General features: G+C 47.5%; 1 protein-coding gene and 1 long non-coding RNA gene across 2 annotated transcripts; one reads left to right on the top strand and one right to left on the bottom strand.

The window, feature by feature from the left end:
• Positions 1-1,776: 1,776 nt before the first annotated feature.
• Positions 1,777-4,530, bottom strand: LOC119702660. Its single transcript, XR_005257414.1, has 4 exons — positions 4,406-4,530; positions 3,731-3,845; positions 2,082-2,152; positions 1,777-1,979 (listed from the first exon to the last, which is right to left on the bottom strand). It is a non-coding gene; the product is annotated as an uncharacterized LOC119702660 (long non-coding RNA).
• Positions 4,531-7,509: 2,979 nt separating this feature from the next.
• On the top strand, positions 7,510-25,078 carry MINPP1 (multiple inositol-polyphosphate phosphatase 1). Its single transcript, XM_038141065.1, has 5 exons — positions 7,510-8,094; positions 8,648-8,836; positions 9,694-9,791; positions 11,141-11,274; positions 21,390-25,078. The coding sequence occupies exons 1-5, from the start codon at positions 7,554-7,556 to the stop codon at positions 21,787-21,789; spliced, it is 1,362 nt and encodes a 453-aa protein (XP_037996993.1). The 5' UTR covers positions 7,510-7,553; the 3' UTR covers positions 21,790-25,078.
• The last annotated feature ends 1,650 nt before the right edge of the window (positions 25,079-26,728 follow it).

Raw genomic sequence — 26,728 nt, 5'->3', positions numbered from 1 at the left:
CTTGCTGCAAGAGTTTGTCACTGTTGAACTTCATCCTATCTCTGACTTGTTCTCTGTACTGGGGCACTGTCAGCTTTGTGCTGTCAGCAAACTTCCTCACCATGGTATTCTTTGGGCCATCCAAGCCCAAACACTGTCTGACAGAACCACACTAAAAATAACTGGATTAATTAATTAATTAGTTAATAGCTGTTGCTGGTTCATAGAATTCCACAAGCACTGAGGCTGGAAAAGTTCTCCCAGTCCACGGAGTCCCATCTGTGCCCAGTGCCCACCTTGTCCCCAGCCCAGAGCCCTGAGGGCCACCTCCAGCCCTTCCTGGGACACCTCCAGGCATGGGCACTGCAAAGCTCCCTGGGCAGCCCCTGCCAAGGCCTGAGCACCCTTTCTATGCAGAAATTCCTGCTGCTGGCCAAGCTGAGCCTGCCCTGGCCCACCTTTCCCCTTGTCCTGTCCAGTTCTTACATGATTGACCATCCTGAATAGTCCCTTGCCTTTAGCATGCCTGAATATTTGAGCTTTCTTTGTGTCTGTTTTTTAGTGAAAATACAACCAAGAAATTTACCTTTCCATATATAGAGCACAGGTCCACGCAGTTTCTGTAGTTTCTGTCTTCCTCTTACTTACGTGGAAAAGGAAACTCTTATTTCAATTTACTTTTACCCTTGGAAAACCCAGTTTGGCTGGGTTTTGAGGCTTTCTGAATTTATCTCTGGGTTTTTGAATCTCCAAGCGGTTCCACAGCCTGACTGTTTTGCTGCATGGGGTTATGCTGCTCCAGAACTGGAAGGGCCTGCCATGTTCCAGAAAGGCAACCACATAATTATGGGGTGGCCACGCTAATGATGTTGCCCACACAGGGTGAAGCCACACTGCAAGACCAGAAACTCTGCTTGCAAAGAGGTCAAACCACTTCGGATCCCCAGAGGTTTCTGTGTTTTCTGGGAGAACAGGCTGTGTCACACACATTTAAACGGTGCTGTGCCCGAGGGGAGAGCATGTGGAGCACTCTCTCTCCATCAGGACAGCATGGATGAGATCTGAATCCAGCCCTTTCTGCAGAAAGCAGTAATTATGTGTGGCATTCCTTTTCCAGTTCCCTCACTGCTAACCAAAATGTGGCATCAGCTATGGAAAAACCCATTGTTTCCCTTGTAAGAATAAACTGTCCCTGCTCACACACACAGAAGGGAAAAGGACTGCCCAGAAGAGCAGAAAGAGCCTCTGGGGAGCCCACACCTCAAAAGGAGCAGCAGGGACCTGGCAGTGCCCCCAGATTAAAGAGGTTTGGCACCCAGGGTACAGAAGTGGGTCCCTGAATCAAGCGTCACTCTGCTGACATGGCTTTGCACTGGTGAGCTGAGATGTGATGCCAACTGACAGAGAATCAAGAGCCTGGGTTTCTGGATGCCTCCATCCAACCCAGCAGCAAGAACGCAGCATTGCCTGCTCAGCACAAGCACCAGCTGCTGCATGTGAGCCAGGGAAGTTCAGGGGGAAGAGGAACACCCTCCACGTGGGAGGCAAGGTGCACAAGGAACTCCCAGAGGTAATGTGCTGCCACATCACCTCCCAGTGTGAAGGTGTGACCCAAAAGCAGGCTGAGTTGCTCCAAGCCCACACCCTCCACCTCTTCTGAGCCTCCAGCACACCCCTTCACCTTCCTGCCTCTCTCTAGGCCAGATCAGACTCCCATCAGCTCATCTCTCCCTGGCTCCACTCCTCGTGCCCAGGGCCAGGACAGGGACACCCTCAGGGAGATGTGCTCACCTGGGCTGCTGTGTGTGCCTTGGCTGAGCCCAGCCAGTGCCAGCCTGTTCCGTGTCTGCAGGACTCATCCGCTTGAGAACGATAAAGTTGGGGTGTCTGGAGGATGCAGTGCCGTGGGACCTTGTCGGTTTGCTTTCTGCCCTCACGTTGGAATTCACTTGTTTAGGGAGAAAAACTGAACGAATTGAGGACATTCAGCTCTGGGCCACCTGGGTTTGAGGAGAAAAGAGAAAGGACTCTGAGTGATTTAAAGTGAATCAGGCAAGAGCTGTTTGTTGTGCTTCTAAACATTGTTTGTATTTACTTCTTACCTTGGTCTTACATTGTTTGATTGGTAGTTCTGCTTTGTCCATGCATCTTTTGATTGGTAGCTCTATTTTGTCTGCAAGGTAAGCATGCATCTTTTTCTTATCTAATTGGCAGATGCTGTAAGTGTTGATACTTCTATGTCTGTTAGCAACTTTTCTGCTTTTTCTTCTTCTTCTAACATTAGCTTTTTTATCTATAAAGATGAATGCAATTTTGTTAAAAAGATGGCTTAATTCTTTAGTTTTAGAAGGTTAGGCTGGTTCATTCAGCACATGTGTATTTTCTTGTAAATATGACTTTACAAGGGTCAATGCAGACCTTGGTTGGGAGGTGACACCCAGGGTGTCCCCACAGCAGCACTCCCATGTGTCTGACTTCCCTGCTACCTTGGCCCTGTGAGGCTCAAAGGCTGACAACAACTAACAAGTGCTGGTGCTGCCCCTGGCTCAGGGCAACTCCCAGGATGGATCCAGGCTGGGGATGAGCAGCTGGAGCAGCCCTGGAGAAGGCCCTGGGGGTGCTGGGGGTGAGAGCTGGGAGCCAGAACACCCCCGTGCCCTGGGCTGAGCCCCAGCGTGGGCAGCAGGGGAGGGGGGGATTCTGCCCCTGTGCCCCTGTGCTCAGGTGAGAGCCCACCTGCAGAGCTGCCCCAGCCCTGGGGCCAGCACAGGAGGGACCTGGAGCTGCTGCACAGAGCCCAGGGGAGGCACCAGCATGAGCAGAGGATGGAGCAGCTCTGCTGGGAGGAAAGGCTGGCACAGCTGGGATTGCTCACCTGGAGAGGAGAAGCTTTGGGGTGACCAAATTGTGGCCTTGCAGGGCCTGAAGGGGCTGACAAGATGGAGAGAGACTCTGTACAAGGGCCTGGAGTGACAAGGGGGAATGGCTTCCCACTGTCAGAGGGCAGGGATGGATGGGATATTGGGAATTGGGAATTGGGAATTGTTCCCTGGCAGGGTGGGCAGGCCCTGGCACAGGGTGCCCAGAGCAGCTGGGGCTGCCCCTGGATCCCTGGCAGTGCCCAAGGCCAGGCTGGACATTGGGGCTTGGAGCAGCCTGGGACAGTGGAAGGTGTCCCTGCCTGTAGCAGGGGTTTGGAACTGGATGATCTTTGAGGTCCCTTCCAACCCAAATAATTCTGTGATTCTATGATCGTTTCCTCTCCTAAAATCATGCCACTCATCAGATAATAAGGAATGGCTGCAGCCAGCAGGAAGAGATTCTTGCTTAGAGATCTGCTCCTTGACAGTGAAGGAATGAGGTTGCATGAGAAGGAAAGCAGAACACAGAATGAGGGGCTGACACCTTTCCCCCCTGGCCCATGTAATTAGTATCTTTGTGTTTAAAAGAGAGAGATGAAACTGTTCCTCTCTGGTACAGGCAGTGAGTTCTGTGCTATGGGAATTGCCCCAGTGCTCAGACTGGCAATGGGAGCATTTCCTTCATTCCTGGAAAGACCAGCTAATGGCACACACCCAGCTGGGGACACAGGAAAATTTGGGTTCTCTCTCCTTTCACTGCTAAAGAAATACACGTCCATTAATGGCAATTACAGGCCACCGAAGCGGTGAGGAGCAGAAGGGTTTATAAGAAAAAGGTCCCTTTTTCTTATAAAATTACCTTTCTCAGTACCTTTTTCTTATAAAATTACCTTTCTCAGTTGCATTTTGAATAGAGCATGGTTTGGAAATGGATGTACCTCTACAGAAAAGCCATAGATGAACCAGAAACAAGGAAATTATTCAGGACAGGGCTAGTTGATTGCACTGCAAGAGAACAAGAAATTGCTGCTGTGGAAATGTAAGTCATGAACTAACCACCCTCAGCAGCAGCAGAACTGAAGATGGAAAGAAAAAAAAAAACAATAAAGGAAAACAAACAGAAGAGACAACAATCTGATAATGTTGCATTTGGAACAGGCTCATTTGTAAATGGTTTTGGCCTCCAACTTAGATGTAAAGAAGGCACAGAGACCAAAAAAAGAACATCACAATACTCGTAGAGGGTGAAAATGGCAGTGTGGCTGTTGTGTAAATGCTTTGTCCAGAGTTTTGGGATATGGGCTACAGGTGTTGTGACTCCTCATTGAATGATATCTTATGGATAAGATATTCCCTGTCCTAATAGAAAATATCCTGATAAACAATTCAAAAGAGATATGTGAACAATTTCATGGGATACAATAGGCTGTGATGATTTAATGTGATGTGAGAGGAGCAAGGAAGGGATCTCATGTGGGGTAACTGTCTGCCCTTGACAACTCAGAACACAGAAATCCCTCTGTGGAACGGAAACTGGGATCACAAACCAGTTTTTATTTAATTACCTTTTTACTTCACATTTACAGTCTCTGACAGAAAAACTCTTTGAGTTCTCTTTTTCTCCCTCACAGCAGCTCACAGGCACACTAGAATATGCAAAATATTCTATGTGATGTGCAAAATCCTTTTCCTCCTAAAACCAACAACAGATTCATTACAGTGAATAATTATTTGGAAGATGGAATGGGTATTTTTCTCAGTATTTATAAAATACCCTCAATAGGTTTCAAAGCAACGCTGCACGTAGTCTCATGCTGGTTTTGTTATAAAAGATGATGTGCTAGAAGTGATTTGTGTCTAATATAAACTAAATGAGCCACAGGAAAGGGGCCAAATAGCCCTGCACAGAGTCACTGGGAGACAGCTGAGTCACACTGCCCTGCTCTAAGAGAGAGCCCATAACTTTGCCCAGAAGCTTTAAACCACTTACTTATTCCCATATTTTCTTTTCCATTTGTCTTTCACCATTACAGGCTTTCCCTACCCTGTTTGAGCCTTAGCACACGCTGGCATTAACTCTTTCTTTTGGATGCTGAGGAGGTGGGAGACAGGTGAGGCACACACTTTCCAACAGAATTTCACCAGTGGACTGAACAGATGATGAAAATTTATTCACTGAAAATTCTCAGCTGCAGAAGCAATAGCCTGAATATGCAGGCAGGGAGTAAAGTCTGACTCTGAATAAAACACAGGTTTCCCCAGGATGTGCTGTGGGCCAAAGGCTCAGATAACTCTGTTTCCTTAGCTACAAGCTGGTATCTATTCAGTAGTGAGGGTTTAGCTGAAAATGGGTATAATCAGCATGGGGATGTTTTGCTTATGCTTTTGCCCAAACTGTTTTATAACCTGATGTGTCACCACTGCGCTGCTCAGGCTTTTCCACAGGATGCCTCTTTTTATTCTTTGCTTTTCTAAGCCTCTCTAAGCTTTTCTGGATAGGTCATTACAATGCCATCATTCCATGCTGCCAGCAGTGCCAGCGGGATGTGACTGAGTGTCTGCAGGGAGGGGCAGAGCAGGGCCCAGGCTCTGCTCCGGGGCCCAGCAATGGCACCAGAGCCACGGGCAGGGCCTGAGCCCAGCAATTGCCCTGCCCAGGAGGCACAACTTCTTCCCTGGGCACTGCCCAGCCCTGAGCAGATTGCCCACAGAGCCTGGGGGCTCTCCTCCCTGGGGCTGTGGCAGAGCTGGGGGCACACAATGCTGTGCCCTGGGCTCTGGGATGGCCCTGCTGCAGCAGGGAGCTGCCACCAGCTGCCCACTGAGCTCCTGCAGCCTCACACACCCTGGCATCCTGTCTTTACAACCAATACTGGTGGCTCTCTGGACACAGCTCCCAGCTGGAAGCAGCCCTGGCTGCAGACTTCGTGCTCCCACTTGTTTTCACACAGCTGCTTATTCCTACCTGCTCTTGCTGGGAACTAAAAAAGTGAGTTAAAAGGAATTGGACTCATTTGAGGAGACTCAGGGGTGTCTTTATCATGCCATAATTCCCTGACATGATGGTGCACCTGGGGGGCATCAGGGACTGCTGCCAGGGAACAAGGACAGGACAAGGGGAAAGGGCCTCAAGCTGGGCCAGGGCAGGCTCAGCTTGGCCAGCAGCAGGAATTTCTGCATGGAAAGGGTGCTCAGGCCTTGGCAGGGGCTGCCCAGGGAGCTTTGCAGTGCCCATGCCTGGAGGTGTCCCAGGAGGGGCTGGAGGTGGCCCTCAGTGCTCTGGGCTGGGGACAAGGTGGGCACTGGGCACAGCTGGGACTCCATGGGCTGGGAACACTTTTCTTACCTCAATGACCATGGGATTCTGTGGTGATCTATGTGCCTACCCTCCAGCTCAAGACATTCTATGATTCTATGGAAAACCCTCATGCTCCACGCTTCCAACCCCTGCAGCAGCCACCTCCAATTCTCTCACAACCTTACCTTGAGTGCCATTCAGCTGTTTTTTAGCAAAACAAGAGCCAAAAACACCTGTGAAAGATCCTTGTCTTTGGTCACTCATGTTGGAGGACAAAGTGAATCCTAAGGAGAGCTGCAGTCCCTTGCAGCATTCCTGGTTAGGGATGAATTCCTGCCATGAAGAAGCAACAAAGAGAAGTTTACACTAATTTTTTAAAAATCTATCTATGCCAGAGCTTCTCTAATGATGGAGATATTTACATCATAGCTGAAGTTTTCACAGAACTCTGAGAAATAGAGATAGCTTTAAAGTTTACTTCTACCTTCTCACTTGCCCCATGCCCAGCACGGCCTAGGCCCAGGGTTTTGACTGAAGTGGTCTTAATATTTAGCTAATTTAAATGCTAATTAGACTAATTTTAATAATAAAATATGGTAGGGATTTGTTAGCAAGCTTCTGCTGTTGCTTTATGTCAAGAGATAGATTCTCTGAAACAGGACTCCTAGGGACAGCAGCACATTCTGTTACCAGCTGAACAAGGTGCATTTTTGGTAATGGTAAACCTTAGAGTTGATAACACATTGCACAACTGCAGAGAAGAAAGAGGAGAAATTTTAAATTTTTCGGAACTAGCACATCTTGGACACTGACCACCAAGAAGAGGGTTAGGTTGTCCTGGGCCCGTCTGCTTCACGGGGTTTGCTCTGATTTTTACACACAGAAAAAGACAAATACCTCATCTCTGTTTCCCTACTGCGGTCGATCCAGTTGTTCTGCCTGTACAGAGGAATTAAACCATTCCCCTCGTGGCTGATTGTGTATCGACTTTCTTCTGTTTTTACTGAGCTCCGTGAAGCCAGTGAGGCTCCACAGAGGCAAAACAGATGCCAAAATAGGTCAGACGGCTCATGGCTCCCCTCAGGGCTCCCGCCTCCGCCCCGCCTGGGTACGAGCGTCCCGGGCTGGGGAGGACACGGCTGGGAAGCCGTGAGGGGACGCGTGAAGCCGAGAGGGGTCGGCTAAAGCTGGGATGGAGCGGGTGATGCTGTGAGGAGCCGTGAGGAGCTGGGGGGAGGCGACTGAAGCCCTGAAGGGGCGGACGAAGTTGTAAGGCAGCAGGCAGAGCCGTGAGGTGGCGGGCGGAGCCGTGAGGGGACGGGCGGAGCGGGGCTGGGGCGGTCCCTGGGGCGGCTGGAGCCGTGAAGAGGCTGCCCCGCTCCGCCTCTTCCTGCGGCAGCCGCGCACTTGCAGCCATGGCGCCTCGCCGAGAAGCCGGTCTGCTGCTGCTGCTCCTCGTCCTGCCGCCGGCGAGCGCGGGGCTGAGCGCCTACTTCGGCACCAAGTCCCGCTACGAGGAGGTGAACCCGCACCTGGTGAGCGACCCGCTGTCGCTGGGTCCCGGGGCGGGCGGGTCGCTGCCCGCCTCCTGCACTCCGCTGCAGCTCCGCGCCGTGCTCCGGCACGGCACCCGCTACCCCACGGCCGGGCAGATCCGCCGGCTGGGCGAGCTGCACGCCCGGCTGCTCCGCCGGGCCGCGGGAGCCGCCGCCTGCCCCGCCGCCGCCGCCCTGGCCGACTGGCCCATGTGGTACGAGGAGAGCCTGGACGGGCGGCTGGCGCCGCAGGGCCGGCGCGACATGGAGCAGCTGGCCCGGCGCATGGCCGCCCGCTTCCCCGCGCTGTTCGCCGCCCGCCGCCGCCTGGCGCTGGCCAGCAGCTCCAAGCACCGCTGCCTGCAGAGCGGGGCGGCCTTCCGCCGCGGGCTCGGGCCCACCCTCGACTTCGGCGGCGACGGTGAGTGCGCGACACCCACCCTCTTCCCTGCCGGAGCCCTTGGCTTTTCCTGAAGGGCCGAGGGATTCCCAGCTGCCCCAAGGGGATGGGGGACTCCCTGGACTCCTGAGGGCGCGCTCTGGGGGCCTGCTCCCTGAGTGAACGATTCCCGGGTCCTCCCTGAGGGACTGGGGCAGCCCCTGAGATTCCCGGCTCCACGAAAAAAGGATGGGGATGCCTCAAAGGCTCTTTGCGGGAGCTCCATCCCTCTCCTGAGGGGGCCCTGTGCACTGGGGGAGCCTCGGTCCAACCCTGAGGGAGCACCAGGACCTCCCTGAGGGTCTGGGGGACTCCTGATGCCTTCCTGGGTGGCTGGAAGAATCCCTCCCTGAGGGAGCTCTCAGAGGCCTTGGGGGTGTACCCTGCTCTCCCTGTGGTTGAGGAGAACCCTGCATCCCCTCCATGGGGACATGGCTGTGGTGAGCGGCCTGTCCCTTGGAGGGTGGCATGGTGGCCACGTGCTGGTGCCTTTGGGGATGGTGGTGCTTCCCCTGACACCCCCGTTGTCTTTCAGAGGTGGAGGTTGAAGTTAACGACTCCCTGATGCGGTTCTTTGATCACTGCGCCAAGTTTGTAGCGCTGGTGGAGGAGAATGACACGGCCATGGGCCAGGTGAATGCCTTCAAACAGGGGCCTGAGATGAAGAAGGTCCTGGAGAAGGTGGCCAGTGCCTTGTGTTTGCCAGTGGAAGAGCTAAATGCAGGTAAGGAATTCCTGTTACAGGTGACTTCGGCTCCAAGGCTAGCCAAGAGCAGCTTCCAAGACGTGTAGTTATGCAGAGTAGGTAATTTAAAGTGGCTGTGACTTGGAGATGCAGTCTCTAATTAAGTGCATGAGACTGTAAGTCTGTGTTGGTGTTGCAGTAATGAATGATTGTTGGATAGTGGTCAGAAGGAAAACATGCTTGAAAACATCTTTCCCATAGATATAATCAGCTTTACCTGGTTTTGGAGGGATTTGAATGTTTTAATTTTGCTTTTGTGAAACCCATTGCAACTCCAGCACATAAATGACCTGAGGAAAAGCAGCCCTCTGTGTTCACTCCTGACCAGAACAGAAGCGCTGGGTTTTCCTGTGCAGTCAAGTGGTGGGAGAAGCCCCCCAAAATAAGTGTTACTGTTGGGATTGCAGCAGCAGGGACATGCTGGAAGCAAAGTTCAGTCTGGTGCTGCTTGCACACTATTGCTGATTGTGGAGGGGGAGTTGTCAAAGACCTCACATCTTCCCTTTATTGACTGTTGTGACCTGTGTGCTGCACCAGTAGCTGACACCTATTTCACATCAGCAATCGGACAGCATTTAATGTGGAATGCTCTTGTTTTCCTCTTATAATGATGAAATGTGAAGAGCTTGCAGTCCAAGATTTGGATTTTGCACAATAATTCTGTTAAACTGTGTATTTTTGGTGCTTGGTCTTTGTCCTGCCAAATATTTATTGGATTTCATTGTTTGTATTGCCAAATAGTAATTACAATTCATTTTAGAGGTTAACTGAGGAGAAGAAGTTGCTATTTGTGTAGCAGTGATTTATCTCTTGCTTGTTTGTTGGATTTGTTGCAGATCTTGTTCAAGTGGCTTTTCTCACCTGCTCCTATGAGCTGGCCATAAAAAATGTGACCTCCCCGTGGTGTTCACTCTTCAGTGAAGAAGATGCCAAGGTATGTGAGGCTTGGAGCAACCTGCTCGAGAGGAAAGTGTCCCTGCCTGTGGCAGAGGGTTTGGAATGAGGTGATCTTAAATGGCCTTCCATCCCAAACCATTCCCAAACAGGTGGTTTTCACATGGTAGAATCATATTATAGAATTCACTCAAGGGTGCATCAAATGAGGTCTTCCAGGGCCTCTAAGACTCTGTTTGGTTTTGGGGACTATCAGCTCTCTAAACCAAATAAATGCCTGTTGACAGAACCCAGATAAATGAGACAAATGTTTGTCCCTCTTTTTTCAAAATTGTGTTATGTAACTTTTGATGTTCAATAAGGCTCCCCCAAGGCTCTTAAGGGAAAAGAGGAGAACCTCCTCCCCTGGGAAAAGAGGAGACCTTTGCATAAGTAGATATTTGGCTGAAGGGTGGGCAGCTAGGAATAAGTGATCTCCTGTCCAAGAGGATCAGGGTCACCATGGGCTTCTGCTGAGACCTGCCCTGTTCAGTCTAGTTATAAATAACTCAGCAGGGAGGTGGGAAATGACTTTGATGCCAGGAGTCGTCAGGAAAGGAACGGAGAATGAGGAGAGCACCGTGTGCTCTTGAATAATTCCAAGGCACAGTTCTGTCTACTTGAGATATGTGCACATCTCTGGAACTTGGAAACAGACACAAAACAAGCTGGGCTAAAGGTGTGGGATGGATTCTGTGAGAAGAATGACAAGCCAAAGGCAAAATCAGAAGCGCTAAAAAAGCGGTGGGTAGTGGCTGTCTCGTGATGTGCAGTACCTCAGTGTGGTATTCACATGCCCTCTGAACAGAGAGAAGCTGTGAGAGAGGCAGAGAAAAGAATGATGCACAACTCCGTGATATCAGAAGGCTAATTAATTACTTTATTATAGTATAACTATTACAGAATATTGCACTAATAAGAACTATCACTAACTAGAACTCGTGACTGTCTGCAGCCCGACAATCCACGCAGCTTGGACTTGATAGGCTAATTAACATAAATAATCTCTACTAGACTCCAATTACTGAATTTCTTCAGATAAACAATCTTCTAACATGTTCTACCTGAGCACAAACACAGAAGCAGTAAATGATAATTGTTTTGATCATTCTGTTCTCTGCTTCTCTCTGTTCAGAGGGCATGTGAATACCACACCTCAGGGTTTTTTTGTGATTGTTACCAGATGCTGAATTGGGTCACTCTTTGGTCTGATCTGTTGTCTGGTTTTATGCTGAAGCGGTTTGAACCGGAGCCCTGATGTTTGGGGTTGTTTTTGTGTCATAGCTCCAGGCTGTGAGCTTTTTGCTTTCCCTGGGTGCAGCAATAAAAACCTGTGAGCTCTGACTTTAGGTGCTGGAATACCTGAACGACCTGAAGCAGTACTGGAAGAGAGGCTATGGCTATGACATCAACAGTCGCTCCAGCTGCATTTTATTCCACGATATCTTCCAGCACTTGGACAAAGCAGTGGAGGAGAGCAAAAGGTAAATTGAGAGGCTGCAGAGAGGGTGTGAGCTTTCTGTGCCCAGTCCTGAGCTGGATTTCATTGAAAGGAAGTTCAGTACTTTACTTCTGAACGTAGCAACAATAGGACAGCTGGAGCGAGGAGAATTTTAACAGTGAAACTATCATTTTTCTGGAGCAGTATTACTTTGAAGAGAATGTTTTTTGCTTTCATTGATGCTTTTGTGCTCAGCTAAAGTATTTCCATCTTTTAACTTGCTGATCCACACAGGCCTTCAGGGGGACAGCCAGCTGATGCCTGATAGTGGTGTTTTCTTCCTGCAGTTTGAGAGGAGACAATGAGTTAAAATAATATAGCTTTCTTGTTAAAAATGTCCTTGTTAATGATAATTTGTTGCTTAAATGTTAACTTACAGCCTGTGTTCATGTTCTTGTGTAAACTGAACAATTAGAAATTCATGGTTAATAATCTGTCACATGAATTAATACCTTAGCAGATCAGTATGGGAATTTTATAGAAGTAAAGGATATCAAGGATAGGGCCATAAGATTGTATAATGGAAGGAAAGTGATCCATTTTGTTCCCTTTTAGTGTCATTTCCCCTTTGAGCAGTGAGAGCCTTTCAATCCTTACATTACATGACACTAGTTGCAGCTGTGTCTCAACTATATCTCAAACATCTCTAAGTTTAATAATACTAATTGTTAAAAACACGAGAGCTGTAGTTGGAAGGAAGAGGTACAGATAGAGATTTCTGATCTGTTGGGAGGTGGGAAGAGCATGTGTCTGAGGCAGAGCTCCCAAGCACTGTGGTAACTTTCTTTCAGCACTGCCTGTGGAAGTTCATTTGCAACACCTGGGGCTCTCGTGTTTTGCTGTCACACAGGGAAGCAGGCAGTGAGTGTAAAGGAACAGGACCCTAAATCTTGCCGAATTCCAAGCTGGGTGAGCAGTCTTCAGGATGAGCCTCACCCTAAACAGGAACGGGAAGCCGAGTGGCGCAGGAATGTGTTACTCCCTTCCACAACAGAAGGTGGCAGCCGTAAAGCGCTGGAGGTCTGGGAATAAACCGGGTTGGGTAACCCTGGAGAGCATGTGGGAATCCACCAGGGCCGGCTTGTCTCTCTTGGAATCTAGGGAGCAGAGGTGCAGCTAATCCTGTTTCATCTACAGAGCGATTTCTCTCTCTTTCGTCTGTGGAGAGAGACGCCCTGTGGCAGTGGGAGAGTACAATGAGAAAACATACAAATAAAAAGATATATAAAGGTCTTTCTTTTTATGGTGATGGTCAACTTTTGCAGCTTTTTCAGAAAATGAACTTTTGTGATGATGAAATATCTTTCAGTGGAATGTTGTTACAATTTAAGTGTTTAACCTTGATTTATGACTGGCTGCTTGCTCTAAAAATTTAAGAACAAGGAATTTTCTTCCAGGGCATTATCTTTGCCCCAAAATCTCTTTGCTTTTTGGAAAGCTTAGATTGGCCTATCCAGAAGTAAAAAGGGAAGCTTTTCTGTTCTGGGAAGAAGCTGAGGAATCTGGATTATCCGTGCTGCTCCAGACTTGACAGTGGAGAGCAGTGTTGGCAAAGCTGTATTTTTGTAGCATACTTTATGCCTTTATGTTCAACAGCTTTGTTCTGTTTTCATTCCCGGTTACAATGAAATCAAAAAGAGAACACGTTTCTTCCATGAAATCATTGTTGCCCTTGCAATCTTGTCACCAAACTTATTTGCCTTATCAAAGCTTGCTTTTATTTCCTTGATGGAAAACCTTTCCTTCTGGTTAGTCTATCCTTAAGGACACGATGAAGGTGGTAATAAATACCTATTGCTAGTCAGTCCCACCTTCAGTTTGCAGTGCAGAAGATTCAGATGTTTTTAGGCTCTTCCATCATGTGAATTCCAGTATAACTCTGGGGTTTAAACTGGCAGTAGTCTCTTCTGTGCAGGTCTTGCTGTTGAAAGCTGTGAAAGGGATGGGTTGAGGGCCAGGACTCTCTTTATTCCGTGCAAGTTTTCTTAGTTCCAGAAACAGAATGTGATATATATATATATATATATAAAATGAAACCATTTCTGCTTAAAAAACAGACTTTAGTTAAAAGTTCCTCTTGTTCCCTATCAAACCCATGGGATTTGCTCTACTGAAATGGCATCGTTGGGCAGTTTCTTATGTCTTCACTCTTATAAAGAATTGGGTTTTTTCCTAAGTCTGCCTGCTAGGGGTAAAAAATAGCCAGAGAAGCTGGTGAGGAATTATTTTTCACTGCTGGTTTTCCCAGCAGTTTAATGAGCAGTATTTTGCTCAAGAAAGTCTATGTATGTTGATGAGAAATTCAGGTCTTTTTGTCCTTAATGCAATATGAAGCTGCTCATCTGATTTTTTTAAAATCTCTGCAGCTGCACGCTTGGGCAGAGGTGGATTTGCAAATCAGTTGTGGCACACTTTAAAGTACATTGGCTATTCACTCAAGCTGTTTTACACTTTCCATTTTTTTCCTTCTACCTTCAAATATTTAACATTAATATTTCCTGCTAGTGAAAGGATATGAAATACCTGTTATTGCTTGTATGAGTGACTTACCATAAGGCTCTGGAAATTGGGAGGATGCTTTGTGCAGCCATCTCAGTATTTACAGTATGTATTGATAATACCAGCATGGCAAAGTATTTGGTGATGGTTTCCTCTGAGAGAGTAAATGGGTCCAAGGTATTGAAGAAAAAAAAAAAAAGACTAACTTGAATTTGAATATGATTCAAGATCAATTGGAGGTGATCTTTGTGAGTTATGGTAAACAGACCAATTTGGCAATTTATTGGTAGCTTTTATTGTTGCATGTAATTTGCCTGCCTTTTTGCAGGTCACTTCCCAACACAATTGGTAACCTTTCAGGAGTCATTTACTGCTGAGCCCTAATTGTTCTTTCCAAACCTTTGACTCAGTACAAAGGAGTGTAATGGATGATCTACAACCACAGTTCAAAACTCTACAAAGGGAAATGAGCAAAAAGCTTCTACATGTGCAGCAGCAATGAAATAGTAAGATTGAAAGTTCCCTTTTTGCTCAAGTTCCAAATGTTCAGTCAGGTTTTTTATGAAAACCCCTTTGCTGCTGCTGGGATGGCTTTCATTAATGAACAGTCCATGTCTCAGCCAGCAGCTCTGTATCATAGTGTGTGGTTGGCTTTGATTGCTCCATCTTTCAAAGATGGGACTTGTGACATGACTAAAGGGAGCTTCTGGGGAAGCCAGAGGTGTGACCTTCACCTCAGATCCTTGTGGCACATTCAGCAGCATCCCTGTGTCTGCATTTCTGACGTGTGTGTGTTTGCTGACTTCTCTCAGAGAGCTGGGCAGCCCAGGGTCTCTCCCCTGGGAGTGTGGCTGTTCATCTGTCTACCCAGAACTAGAGATTTAAAGTTTCTTGGGCCTTTCAGACTCTCCAGCATGTCCTCAATTCTCACATTAATTAGTCACAGAATCACAGAATTTCTAGGTTGGAAGAGACCCTTAAGATCATTGAGTCCAACCCATGTTCTAACACCTCAACTAGATCATGGCACCAAGTGCCACATCCAGGCTTTTTTTAAACACATCCAGGGATGGTGACTCCACCACCTTCCTGAGCAGACCATTCCAGTATTTGACCACTCTTTCTGTGAAAAACTTCCTCCTTAATTCCAGCCTGGATCTCCCTTGGCGCAGCTGGAGACTGTGTCCTCTTGTTCTGTCTGTGGTTGCCCGGAGAAAGAGACCCCCAGCTCAGCACAGCCACCCTTCAGGAAGCTGAAGAGAGTGACAAGGTCACCTCTGAGTCTCCTTTTCTCCAGGCTAAATAACCCCAGCTCCCTCAGTGGTTCCTCATAAGGCTTGTGTTCCAAGCCCCTCTCCAGCCTCTTTGCTCTCCTTTGGACATGCTCAAGCATCTCAACGTCCCTCCTAAACTGAGGGGCCCAGAGCTGGACACAAAACTCAAGGTGTGGCCTCACCCGTGCCAACAGATGCTTGCTCAGGATTGATCTGAAAAAGTATCTGAGCAACTTTGATAGAGTCATACCCTTTTATGTAAGAATGAAAAACCCAAACTAAACAGTCCCTAGGCGAGTAACAGAAAAATGAACTGGTCTGACCACTGTCCACCTTGGGCAGAAAGGGTTTGCCAAGTGCCAGCAGCCTCTTGGTTTGGTTTTGGCTCATGATGGATCAACATTGAGCGTTACTGTGGTGCTGCTGCAGGACTGCATTTCACCTCTGAGCTTTGAAACAATGGGAGAGGTGGTGTCAGCCAGGAAAGAGCCTTTGAAAGTGCAGCAGCTCCCAGTGAAACACAAGGAGGCCTAGCCTAATTAGCTCCAGCTGATAAAGTGTTGCAGGCCTAGATAAGAGCCTTTTAATCAGGGTTTTTAATGAGTTCTGTGCAGTCCAGTCAGCTTTTCAAGTTTGCTTTTGTCATGAGCTTGTTCCTTGTTGCAACAGAAGAAAATTTCCTCCTGTCAGTATTAGTGGTGGCATTTTCTTGTGTTAGTGCTGATTCTGGGAATGATTGGCTGTCTTCTATTTATGGTGGAAGTTTTGACCTATGAGGATTTAATACTATTTGACAGATACAGATTTTTAACTTTTTTCATTCTTCTTCCCGCTGCTGAAAACCCTCTGAGCTTTAACACTGTTAAATATTTCTGGTGCCCTCTGAGTGCTACCACTGCCTTCCCTGATCTCTGCTGCTTCCTGCTATGTTTAGGTTTTGCCCAGCTTTTTTTTTTTTTTCCCTGAAATAAATCACAGGGGGAAGTGAGAAGGATGAAGAATTCATCCCATAGTTGAAAGCAGGTTTTGGAGTCCTTTGACCTGCCTTTTTATTAGGGAGAAAAGGACAAAATGTAGTCTAAGCTTGCTTGTTAAACAGGTGGTAAATCTTATCTTCTGTGCAGTTGTTGGAGGGATTTTTACATGAGGTTTGAAGGTTGGTTGGTTGAGCTTTGCTGCATTATCCCACTGTTATCCCACTATTTCCTGGGGTTTGAGTTATTTCTAACTGAAAATCCAGTCAGTGCTTAGGAAGTAAACTGTGGTTAAAAGAAAGTTCACTTTTTCCATATGGAAAATGAACTATCAGAAGTGCTGGGAAGAGTAGGAATGATCTGCTCTGGAGGATGGGCGAGCTGCTGCAGAAGATTCAGAGTTAAACCCAAATCTGCTGAGATCCAGGAGAACCAGAATTTACCTGGATGAAAAATCCCACATCTGTGCTTTTCCATGATGCTTTTTTCCACCCCCACGATGAGACTTAGCTTTTGGGTTTGTGCTGCAGAATTGTTCAGTCTTCATTTTCATCTGTGGCCAGATTTACTTAAAAGGTAAAAAAAAAACAAACCCCATAAAACCCCAGTGTGGGCAGTTCAGGAGCTGGCACATCTCTCTTGTGAAACCTGCTTGTGCTCTGCCTCCTGAGTGCCCCTTCTGCTCACTTGGAAGTGCCCCATGAAATGACTATGAAACCAATCACTTCAGACAAGCTCCTCATATTTTATGGCAGAGTTTTATGCACAGCCCCTTCATCTCCCTTCCAAGGTGGGAATGAGATTTCCTCAGTGGGCTTTCCCAAGGCATGTACTGGTAAATAAAAGGGAGGGGAAAGGTAGATTGAAATGCCATTAGAAAGGTGGATTGAAATGCCGTTAGTAATTGCCAGAGTGCAATGTTGAGAACTTTGATGCCTCCAATGAGACGCTGAGTCATTGATAGATTGTGAGGCAAATTGAGCATGGAAACATCTGGCCTGCCATTTAATACTTTATTAACCGGTGCTACTGTTTATCACTGCTTTGTTGCTTGTTCTGCCCTTATCAGAGATGCAGGGACAGTGGTAACCTTTGCCTGTGGGTATTCTCTGAAGACATAATGTGTCATCATTCTCCCCACAATTAAACATATTGCAGTGCGACCTTGATGGCCGTTTCGATTGTCATTGCTGGATGATAGGAAACCGCATCTGAGCTGGAGGCCTGACCCTGTCCCCGAGCAGGGAGTGCTGGAGCAGTCTGGGAAGTCACAGTACTGCTGAAAGACCAGGCATGCTGGCTTCAGGAGGCTGTGGAGAACTCAGGGTTGTGTCCGATCAGGAAACAGTTTTAATCCTCACTACACTAATCCAGTGGGATAGTGCTGAGTGGGAGAAGTTTGTTTTGCCTCCCAAGGCTGTTTGGCCTGTTGGCATGAGGATTTCATGGGACTAAAGCAAGTGAAGGAAAAACTCAAGCTACACTGAGAGTGAGCACCTTGTTTAGTCCTTCTTTTCCCACTTCTTCCCTTTTTCTTAAAAACTTGTCTGTACAATAATTTGTTTCCTGCATTGTAAACATATGCCCTGCTGGGGTTTTTTATGATTTGTTTTTTGCTCTATTTTTTTGTGTTTTACTTCCATTTCAACATTCCTGCTTAGCGTCACGTAGAAAGTAAAGCTGAACTTTGCTTAAAGCCAGTATTGATAGCCAGAATGTTACATTTTTTTTTCTTTTTGTCTTTGCATTTCTGAAGCCTTTGAGTGGTGAGATGTGCAATCCATTCCCTGTGGCATCAGTCATGCCTATGTAAGATTGTTTTGAAGATTCTAGCAGCATATTTGCGTTCCCAGCTTCCCTCTTAGTTAACAAAACCAAGACTGCTATGCAGCTGGGATGACATGAAAATACAAATAATTAAATAAGGGAAAAATTAAAAAAGCAGCTCCAGGAGGGAATCAGAATTCCAGGCCAGTCTTGTAGAAATAATGCTCCAGAGTTGTAGTGCTGAGCACCTTGATGAATCTGATACCCCTGAGAAGTGTTAGGATGGCTCTTTAAAAGGAAAATATTCCTCTTGGAGCACTTGGGAGGGATCAGCAAATATAAAATAGGGTGATCTGGCAGCTACAGTAATGATTTCCAAACATCCTTCTGAACAGGTTTCCTTATCTAAAGAAATTAAGCAGCTGGGGTTAAGGGGAAAGGTCCTTACAGAGGGAAAAAATCAATAGAATTACAAGAAATGAGGGTAGGGACAGCTGATTGATTTTTCCTAGCTGGAAAGATCTGACCTGCTTGGAATGTTGAGAAAAGCTGACAAGTTCAATGACATTGCAAATGTGGCAGTTTTATTCAAGATAAATAAGATGAAGTGTTTCTACTAGGAAGATTGTGAAAGGACCTGGGGAGACTGACTGGGCTGGAAAACTGCAGAGCTGTCAAGTAATCCACATGGGGTGTGGGAACCCAGGACACTCCTCTGGGTGCCCTGGATGGCCTGAGCCGCTGGCAGGGGGCTCTGAGACCCTGGCATGCAGCCAAAGACACACGTGGGGTTTGGATCTTAGCCCATGGAGCAAATTACCAACTCTGTGTGAAGAATTACAAGCCACACACACAAGTTCAGGTATTGTAGTAGAAGTAGTCACCAAGTGAAAGGAAGGGTTTCTGAGTGCTGTACAGGGGGGTTTAAGCCTTGTACGCAGGGGTCTGAGTTTTGTACATGGGGGTCAGAGATGGAGGTTCTAAGGGGGTTCTAAGATGGAGGGATTTGGGTGTGCCCTGTCCTCCTTCTTTCTCCTTCCTAGCCTCCATGTCTTTGGTGATGTTGGTACTCACAGATTGGTTTAGAGTAGAAAGTCACCATTCAATACAGATGATTGGCGTTGGGGGAAAAGTATAAACATGTAACACGTAATGTGTGATATAAAAGATGGCAGCAGCCCCTGGGAGGGCAGTGTGCCTTTGTCTGAGCTGCTGAACGGGCCACAGCAGCTCAGGAGAAGAATCTTTTAGATAACCAACAATAAACAACCTTGACACCGGACAACAGAAGACTGCTGAGTCTTTCTTTGAAGGCATGGTTTGGAGGAGAGACTTTTCCATCTTTCAGGATCATCCCAATCCGGGGCACGAGACCCCACAATGGGGGAAAAATGATCTTCTTATCACCTGTTGGATAGAATCTGGGAGAGCCTATTGCTCAGGGGCTGTTATGAGCTGGTTGTAGCTGTCTGAGATCTCTCACACTTCAGGCATGTGGGGTTTGGAGCAGCCTGGCCTATGGAAGGTGTCTCTATGGAAGGAATGAGAGGATCTTTAGGATCCTTTTCAATCCAAATCATTCCAGGATTCCATGGTGGATATCAGGAATTAGACAGAGAGCTCATGGGTGTAGCATCAATTTCTGTGTAGCTTATGGTTCTTGAGTATTGTGCATTCTGATCTAAAGGGCTGTAGCTCATGTGGGAAATTCTGGAAGGACCAAGGTAGGATTTCTCAGCTTGGAAAGAATGCTATTGGAAAGCTGTCAGTAGAGTGGATTAAATGGGACATGGCATCTATAGATAGGAAAAATGAAGAGCAGTCTGTGAAGCTTTGCAACTCCTTGCCACGGGATGTTGTGTGTGCTAAAATGTGTGTGGATTGAAGGAGAGATTTGGCAAAGCAGGGATTCATTACTTGGAAGCCACCTCTGGCCCTGGAGACTTCTGAGCTGGAAATTGCAGGAGATCAAAGGCATGGCCTTCTGCTTCCTTCCACAGACATCTGTGTCTTGCTGCTGTGACAGGAGGGATGTGAATGTGTCCTAAACATACTTCCCTGCAGGTGTGTGTGGATGGGAAGGATACATGTGAACTGGTCAAGTGGATGAGAGAGGGAAGGGAAGAGAAAAAGATTCAAGGATCCAAAAGCTTTTATAATTTTAAAGTGAGTGAAAGGGTCATAAATAGCAAGGGAAGAACATGAGCAGGAACACGGATTTTGGAGGAGCTTGAAGAGTGAGGTGAATGTAAAGATCTTGGTGCAACAAAGGCATGGGTGGGAAAAAGTACAAAGTCCTCCACAGAGAACCTTTGTGGTTTGAAGGCTGCTTCTTTTGAACAGAAAACAGAGGCAGGGTTTGGATGTATTTTTAAGGGATGTTTTGTCTAAGGGGAGAGTGAGGAATGGAGTCAGAAGGGCTCAGGCTCTCCGGGAGCGTGGTACAGGGTGTGTGTCACATGCACAAACAGTCCTGCTGAGCTGCTAGGGCCCATCCTGGCCCAGCACTGAGTTCCTGCTGAGCTGATCAAAGTTCCAATCCCCAGGCAAGTCTCCCAGTTAACCATTTCTCCATCGCTTTGGGTTGGAGCCAAGGAAACGCCTCCTTTTCAGACCAGTCAAGATGTGTCTCCTGAAAGCTAAACCTGTATTTACTTGTGCTAGATTGACATGGGCCACTTGGAAATGGTCCCCAAAAGCCATCATCCTTCTCTGGAGCAAGGGTCAGATTTTCCTCTTGGCTGGTGTTTCCTGGCACAGTAAGCCAGCTCTTATCTCCCCTTTGGCTGAGCAGTGTGTAACCTTTTGTTACATAAACGTCCTCGGTCATGGTACGAGTCACTGCCTTGATTTGCTGACCTGCTCCTGAGGGAGCATCATCTCCTTCTGGACTGCCTGGTGCCCTCAGGAATTGGTAATAGCAGTATTCCTGCTGGTCATTTGGACTGCTAAACTGGGGAGGGACAGCTGTTGTCCTGCATCACTGGACCTCTGTCTTCAGTCTAAATTTGGGAAATGCTGATGATGATTTGGAGGAGACTCTCTCACATCTAATGAAGGGCTTGACTGTGTGAGCTCCAGCCCCTCCAGGGCTCTCTGGCCAGGAGGGCCCAGAACTGGACACAGCCCTCGGGGTCCCTCAGCAGGGCCAGCCCAGGGGACAGGCCCTGCCCTGGGCCTGTGCCCACCCCATGGCTGGCACAGCCCAGAGGCCATCAGCCTCATGCCTCTGGGCACCCCTGGGCTCCTGTCCAGCCCTGGCACAGCCCCCAGGGCCTTTCCCCACGGGCCCTTTGCAGCCCCTGTGCCCAGCCTGGAGCTGCAGGGCCCGGGCTGACCCCAGGGCAGGAGCCAGCATTTGCTGAACCTCCCTGCATTGGCCTTGGATCAATACTTGGACAAAGTTTAGGAAGCTGCATTTAAAATGTCAGTAACAGACTGAAATCCCCCAAGAGGTTTTTCTCAGGGGTAACACAGGTTCAAGGTGTCCCTCGGCCGTGGTTGCCGGCAGCTGTGCTGGGCGTTGGTGTTCTGTTTCAAAGCACAGCCTCTTGCTCATCCCTTCCCCTTCTTTTCTTTTGTAGCTCCAAACCCATTTCTTCACCTTTGATTGTCCAAGTCGGGCACGCAGAGACCCTGCAGCCCCTGCTTGCCCTGATGGGTTACTTCAAAGACGACGAGCCTCTCCTGGCCAACAACTACGCGCGGCAGGCGCGGCGGAAATTCCGCAGCGGCCGCATCGTGCCTTACGCGGCCAACCTGGTCTTCGTGCTCTACCACTGCGACCACGTGAACGCCTCCCAGCAGGAGTACCAGGTGCAGCTGCTGCTCAACGAGAAGCTGCTGTCCTTCCATCACTCCAACGAGACCACCTCCACCTACGCGGACCTCAAGGACTACTACAAGGACATCCTGGAGAACTGCCACTTCAAGGAGGAGTGCGAGTTGCCCCAAGCCAACGTCACTGCTGTCGACGAGCTGTGAGGGAATGAAGCGGGTGTTGTTCAGATTGGTCTGGGTTCAGTTGCACAGGTGTTGGGAACAAGCACTTTGGATGATTTGCTGCTGCTGTGTTGACTTTCTAACCTTGCAGATCTCTGGGGGGGTTGTCTCAGCTCAGTGCACCGGTTCTTTGTTGCATAAGCACAACTGCATAAACAACTGCTGTCACAGGGAAGTTGTAACAAATGCGTGATGCAAGACACAAATACCTGTGTGTTTACATGTGCAAATAAGCTGATTTCATTGGTCACTGCTGTTATGAATGGGCATAGATGGGTTTAAGAGCTGGGGCAGCTTCTATTTTATTGGATCTGAAGGTGGTTGGACTGATTCAGTGTTGCTTTCTGCTGCCTGTGTTTCTAGCTGCTATTTTCCTGTGCCACGCATGAAATATTTCAAACCTTTTGTTTTTGATCCTTTTCTCAAGCTTCTAGAAGGGAGAGAGGGTACCTAGTTCTTCTCCACAGCTGAACAACTTCTGCCTGGACAGCACCATTTCTATTTTGGGCATTTTAAAGCAGGAGGAGTGCCTGCATGCATCACCTGCTTGAAAAGGGGCAAGGAATTAAAAGTCTTGAGGTCATCATCGACCCATCCTGCATAGCAAGTTAGTCTCCAGGGTAAGTAAACTATCTTTAAAAAGAAGTAGGAAAAAAGAAGTAAAAGTGAGGGAGTGGAGAGTAGCCACTCTTCCTTTTAGGTGCTCTGGGAAATGCAGCAGTTATTCCCTAAATTCTCTGGAGTGTCCTTTCACTAACACCATCCATTTCTGGTGTTATTTGGGCCAGGGCATTCAGGTTAGGCTGTGCCATGGCTCTCAATCTCTTGGTCCAGGTGCTGACAGTTTCCCTGCCAGCTCTGGCTGGAAAGCACCTCTGATGTGTCCAGCCTCCTACTTGAAATGGAATTGCTGCTAACTCGAAATCCAGTTTTTTGAGCTGTATCAAGATTGGGCTGAGACTTGACTTCTGCTAACTTTAAGGCACCAGACAAGCTGCCACTTATGCAGGCCTTACACGTTTGATGTGCCACCTGGCTTTTGAAGTGCAGCTGATTTTAAAGAGGTGAATGGCACAGAAGGACTGGTGATATTTTAAAGGAAGTGCACTTTAAGTAGGTTCCCTAATACGCCTGAAAGCTGGGAAGTATTTTAGAGCTCTGCAGTGTGACAGTAAAAGGAAAACTGAAGATAGCTGATGAGAAATGTCTGAATTGACTCAGAAACTGATTCCTTCATCACCTGCAAGGGAATGGCTGTTTGACCAAGTTGACCCAGAGCAAATGAGGGATGGATTTATGATGCTGGTAGCTCTTGAAGTGTGCACTCTCACCATCTAATGAGCATTCAGAGCTCACCCTGTAAAGTGGGGTTTATTTTGCTGTGTTTCCTGGGCAGGAGGTGAAGGGATTACCGCAGCATAGCCTGCAGTAGTTGAGGGTGTAAATGTCTATAGTGCACCTGGTAAGTTCTTTTGGTAGGCTCACCCCCAGAACTGGGAACTTAACTGCTGTAAAAACAAAAACAGGAAAAAGCCAAACTTCAACTTGAGAAGTTACCCTTAGTGGATGTGGGTTTTAGAATTTTTTTTCTTGAGGACTCAGCCTTTGGTCACTTTCTTCTTCTTGCTATCCCTTGTATTAAAGCACCTCATGTTTACATCCTGTAAGTTAAGGAGCAGCTGGACACCTGGTTTTTGCTGCTGTTCTCTGAGCATTTGCCTACCTGTGGTTGCAGGGCCCTGTTTGATTGGTGCACCACTTGCTGCAGAGATCACTGAAGATACTGATTCAAATATTTCAGTGCTTGCCTGTGTAAAACCCACAGCTGTTTCTGAAGTTGGAGAAATGGTTAGGGAGGAGCTCAGTGCTGCAACAACCAGAGGAATATAGGTCAGGATAATTGTCAGCCCCTGCATATGACTACTGCTCAATCACCTTTGCATGTCTCCTTTTTCACATGATCCTACCTGGAGACTAAGTCAACTGATGGAAATGGTTGTGACAGATCCCAGTTAAGAACTTTCTTGCAACATTTGAGTCAGGCTATAAAGACGTGAGCCTTTGTTTAAAGGTGGCTAAGTTTGGAAAGAGCATATATGAGAGTGAGAAAATCCACCTTTGAACAAATATTTTTTTTCTGTGAGTCAATGATGATTCATGAACAGAAGGGATGAAAGCCTGACTGTGTGAGATGAATGGAAGATTCTGTTGTCAGTTCAGCAAGACTGATTTTAAGACATCACATTTGTTAAAAGATACATCCTTCTTCCTTATGGAGGAAGGAATACATTGCACCTGACTGCTTTTCTGACTGTGTGCCAGGTGAGGTGCAGGAACCAAAAAACTCCTGTTGTGGAGTACCCTTTGTGCATTAGCAGGTTGATGGTGTGTTTAAATTCTGTGGGTGATGCCTCAGAAGCTGTTGCCTGGGTCCCTCATACCCCTGTGTAACAGATTTCTCTTCAGTGGCTGTCAGCAATTACCTGGAGAGGAAAACGTGCTGTTGGGGCTCTGATCTGTGTTTAGAGGATGCTCTGACTCACTCCTCTGGCAGAATTAGAGGCTCGGTGTGGAAATTTTACACCATTGTGGCACTATAGAAGTGTTGGGACATGTAAATACTCCAGGCACTTACTCTGGTTCTTAGCACTGGGGAGGTGCTGATCCTTTTGTCTGATAAACAAAGACATTTGTTTAGATACTTTAAAAAAAAAAACCTGACTAAAATGGATCAAAATACTTCTCCAAAGTCGTGCACTAGCTCAGTATGCAGTGTTTGATTAGGTTGCCACATCTCCTGGCAGTGCACATTCCCACATCCTGCAGAAGTCCTGCAAGACAAATAATGCTTTCTCTTCCTTCCTGTGGCTCTGGAGGCCTCATCTCAGACATCTGTCAAGGACTCTCTCTGCAACCTTTCTGCAACTGGAAGCTTTCCCTGGTGGGAAACACCAACAGTGTGCTGGTATGCTGGCCTTCAAGATGTGTGAAGTACATTTGAATTTGTGAAATGGTTAATCTTTCTGGCTAGGGATTTTTTTTTCTGTCCAGTAAGAGCTGCTGTTGTTCTGGTTAGCATGGAGCTGTCAAATGCAGATTTGTAATGATCTGGTACTAACTGGATGAATTGGGAGAACTTGAAATGTGGATTTTTAGTGCTGTGAAATAAAACTGCACACTTTCTTCATCTGTTTTCTGAGCAGCAATAATGACATGATCTTTGGAATCATGGTTTGTTTTCCTTCAAAATACAGTTGGGAGGTTGCTGTTACCTGTGTTGGTGTCTCTGATTATTTTACATCATCAGACTTCTCAGTGGTTAATAGAAAATGCCTTAATTAGGCACTTAATTAGACAAAAAACTAACTTTAATTAGGTGTTTACGCTCACATTTTGAGGGGACTGAAGATTTACTCTTGTTTTCAGGAACCCTGGTGTAAAAAGCAGCAACAATTTCCTGACAAGGTTTCTGCAGATGCAAAAACGGTGTGGTGGCTGGGATGGCATACATCTTTGATTGATTGAGGGCTAGTTTTGCATTTTCTGTGGAGGTGTATTAGTCTGTAAGACAGCTGGAAATGGAAAACAACGGAGCAGGTTTTGTTTAAAGCAGGGAAAAACCCCCCAAACTGTGCAGTCGCAGACAAAGAGGAAAATGCCTCTCAAATGAAGACACCGCATAGATCCCTGGGAGAAGGAACACAACCACCACCATCTATCTCCCCCCTCTCTGGTTTTTGGGTCTTTAATACATTAAAGAGTTGTGTTTGTTGTCTAACTCTTCAAAAGGAAGGTGGCATTATCAGGTGCTGCTGAGGTAGGAGTAATGGCTTATCTTTAAAGTGGTAAATTCTTGCTTTCCTGGGCTTTAAATTATAGATTTTTGCCCTGCCCTGACTGGCCTGGAGTGAAGGTCAGGACTGAGGAGGTTCAGGCTAACTGCGTGTGGTGTTCATGGTGATGGACTCATTTTTTTATTCAATTTAACAATTCCTTTGAGTTTCAAGGGAATGTTGTTTCTCTGACATTCTGCCGAAAGGTTAGAGCACGCCCGTTACTGTGTTCAGTTAGCAGAAACAAATCCCTTATTTTCAGGGAAGGGGTTACTGTGGAAGGAATGGTATGGAGGGAGCAAGGTGAGTTTTGCATTATTTATTTAAGGGTCAGAAAAGCTCTGCAGGCTTGTCCAGATTAGTGACCTGTAGCTCTCAAATGCTTCCCTGGCTGTGATAACAGACCCTGAACCTCCTCGAGAAACAGAAGGTGCCCAGGTGATCCTGGGAACCACTCCAGAAAGAGGATCCAGCTGGGATCAAGCTCAAGGTCCTTTGGCCTGGTGCCCTCTGGGTTTTGGTGGGATGCGGTGCCTTGAGCATAGGGACAGAGCAAACATTCCCCATCCCCGTTTTGTCTGCAGGGGTTTTTTGAGCTAAGGACGGTGGCTTTGTGTTTAGATTTACATATTTCTCTTAAGGAATTTCTCTTCTACACAGCTCTCCTGGCTTTCCTAACCCAAAGACAGGATTCTGCCCTCCTGCCCTGCTCAGGTGAGAGCCCACCTGCAGAGCTGCCCCAGCACAGGAGGGACCTGGAGCTGCTGCAGAGAGCCCAGGGGAGGCACCAGCATGAGCAGAGGCATGGAGCAGCTCTGCTGGGAGGAAAGGCTGGCACAGCTGGGATTGCTCACCTGGAGAGGAGAAGCTTTGGGGTGACCAAATTGTGGCCTTGCAGGGCCTGAAGGAGCTACTAAAAAGATGGAGAGAGATTTTGGACAAGAGCCTGGAGTGGCAGGACAGGGGAATGGCTTCCCAGTGCCAGAGTGCAGGGATGGATGGGATATTGGGAATTAGGAATTGTTCCCTGGCAGGGTGGGCAGGCCCTGGCACAGGGTGCCCAGAGCAGCTGTGGCTGCCCCTGGATC

This window comes from Motacilla alba, chromosome 6 (genome assembly GCF_015832195.1).
Source record: "Motacilla alba alba isolate MOTALB_02 chromosome 6, Motacilla_alba_V1.0_pri, whole genome shotgun sequence".
NCBI lineage: Eukaryota > Metazoa > Chordata > Aves > Passeriformes > Motacillidae > Motacilla > Motacilla alba.
This window is presented reverse-complemented; position numbering and strand designations above follow the sequence as displayed.